The following is a 964-nucleotide window of genomic DNA, read 5'->3' on the forward strand; positions in this document are numbered from 1 at the left end:
GTGATAACTCTGCAGCCAGCTCAAGGCGAAACTTGAGCGTAACAGGTTCGAGGCAAAACGACGGTGGCTTTGGAATTTTTAATTTTAGAAAAAAGAAAACCTTTTAAATATTTCAACTCTATTCTTAAAAATAACACAGCAGAGAAAAAATAGCACCCAGAAGCCGCACATTTCATACATTTCAAATACAATAAGAAGCATTTGGGTAATCCCAGGGAGATGTTTTCTGCAAAGCTTTGCTTTAAAAGTTNTGACCTGTCGCCCCTCTTCAGAGCACTCCCGAGGCCACCAAAGGGGGTATTTAAACGACCTCAATACCGAGAATCTAAGCCCCACCCCCCCCCACCACCCAGCGAAGCTTGGCCTCTGTTTCTCGAAGCAAAGAGGGAGAGACAGCCCCTGGCGAGATGTTTGCCGCTCTTTGAGGAACCAGGCCTCAGAGTTGATCTCTCTCTTTCCTCCATGTCCAGCTTGACAACCCCAGGCCCCTGGCCCCCGAACACCAAACATCCAAAACAGTGCCCAGCACTCTTTGTAGGTGCCTGGTGAGCGCAGCCTTACCTTGCACGGCCTTTTCCTGGTCGGCGCGGCTGGCCAGTGGAGCGGGCAAGCTCTGCGCGGCTCCCAGCAGCCGCATTTTGCATGGGCTCCTTCGGCCCAGGATGCTGTCGATGCAGTAGGAGGAGAGCAGAGTTGGAGATTTACTTTTGCACTCGGGCCTCTCCGAGCAGCCCTCCTCCTGGTACTGATTGCTCATGGCTGGGGCTTTTTCCCTGGGCGCAGAGAGCAGGGCCGCTGGCTGCCTCTCCTGAAGGGTGGGATGGATGGGTGTGTGTTGGGGGGGTGGGGTTAGATGGCTGGGTAAAGTGGATATTACTGCGGTCTCTGCGCCTCTCTGTCTCCCTCGGTTGCCGGCTGTTGGCTCCCGCCCTGCCCGCGGCCGGAGCTCGCCCTCTCCGCGCTC

At 55.0% G+C, this 964-nt stretch overlaps 1 protein-coding gene across 1 annotated transcript in view; it reads right to left on the reverse strand.

Moving 5' to 3' along the window:
- Positions 1-958, reverse strand: part of ARX (aristaless related homeobox) — an 8,275-nt gene extending 7,317 nt beyond the window's left edge. Inside the window, exon 1 of the mRNA XM_077775059.1 lies at positions 467-958. Within this exon, the coding sequence (XP_077631185.1) occupies positions 467-757 (291 nt within the window). The 5' untranslated portion in view covers positions 758-958. The remainder of the gene's footprint in view (positions 1-466) is intronic.
- Between the last annotated feature and the right edge of the window lie 6 nt (positions 959-964).

Source organism: Crocuta crocuta, unplaced genomic scaffold (assembly GCF_008692635.1).
Source record: "Crocuta crocuta isolate KB4526 unplaced genomic scaffold, BGI_CrCroc_1.0 scaffold1468, whole genome shotgun sequence".
NCBI lineage: Eukaryota > Metazoa > Chordata > Mammalia > Carnivora > Hyaenidae > Crocuta > Crocuta crocuta.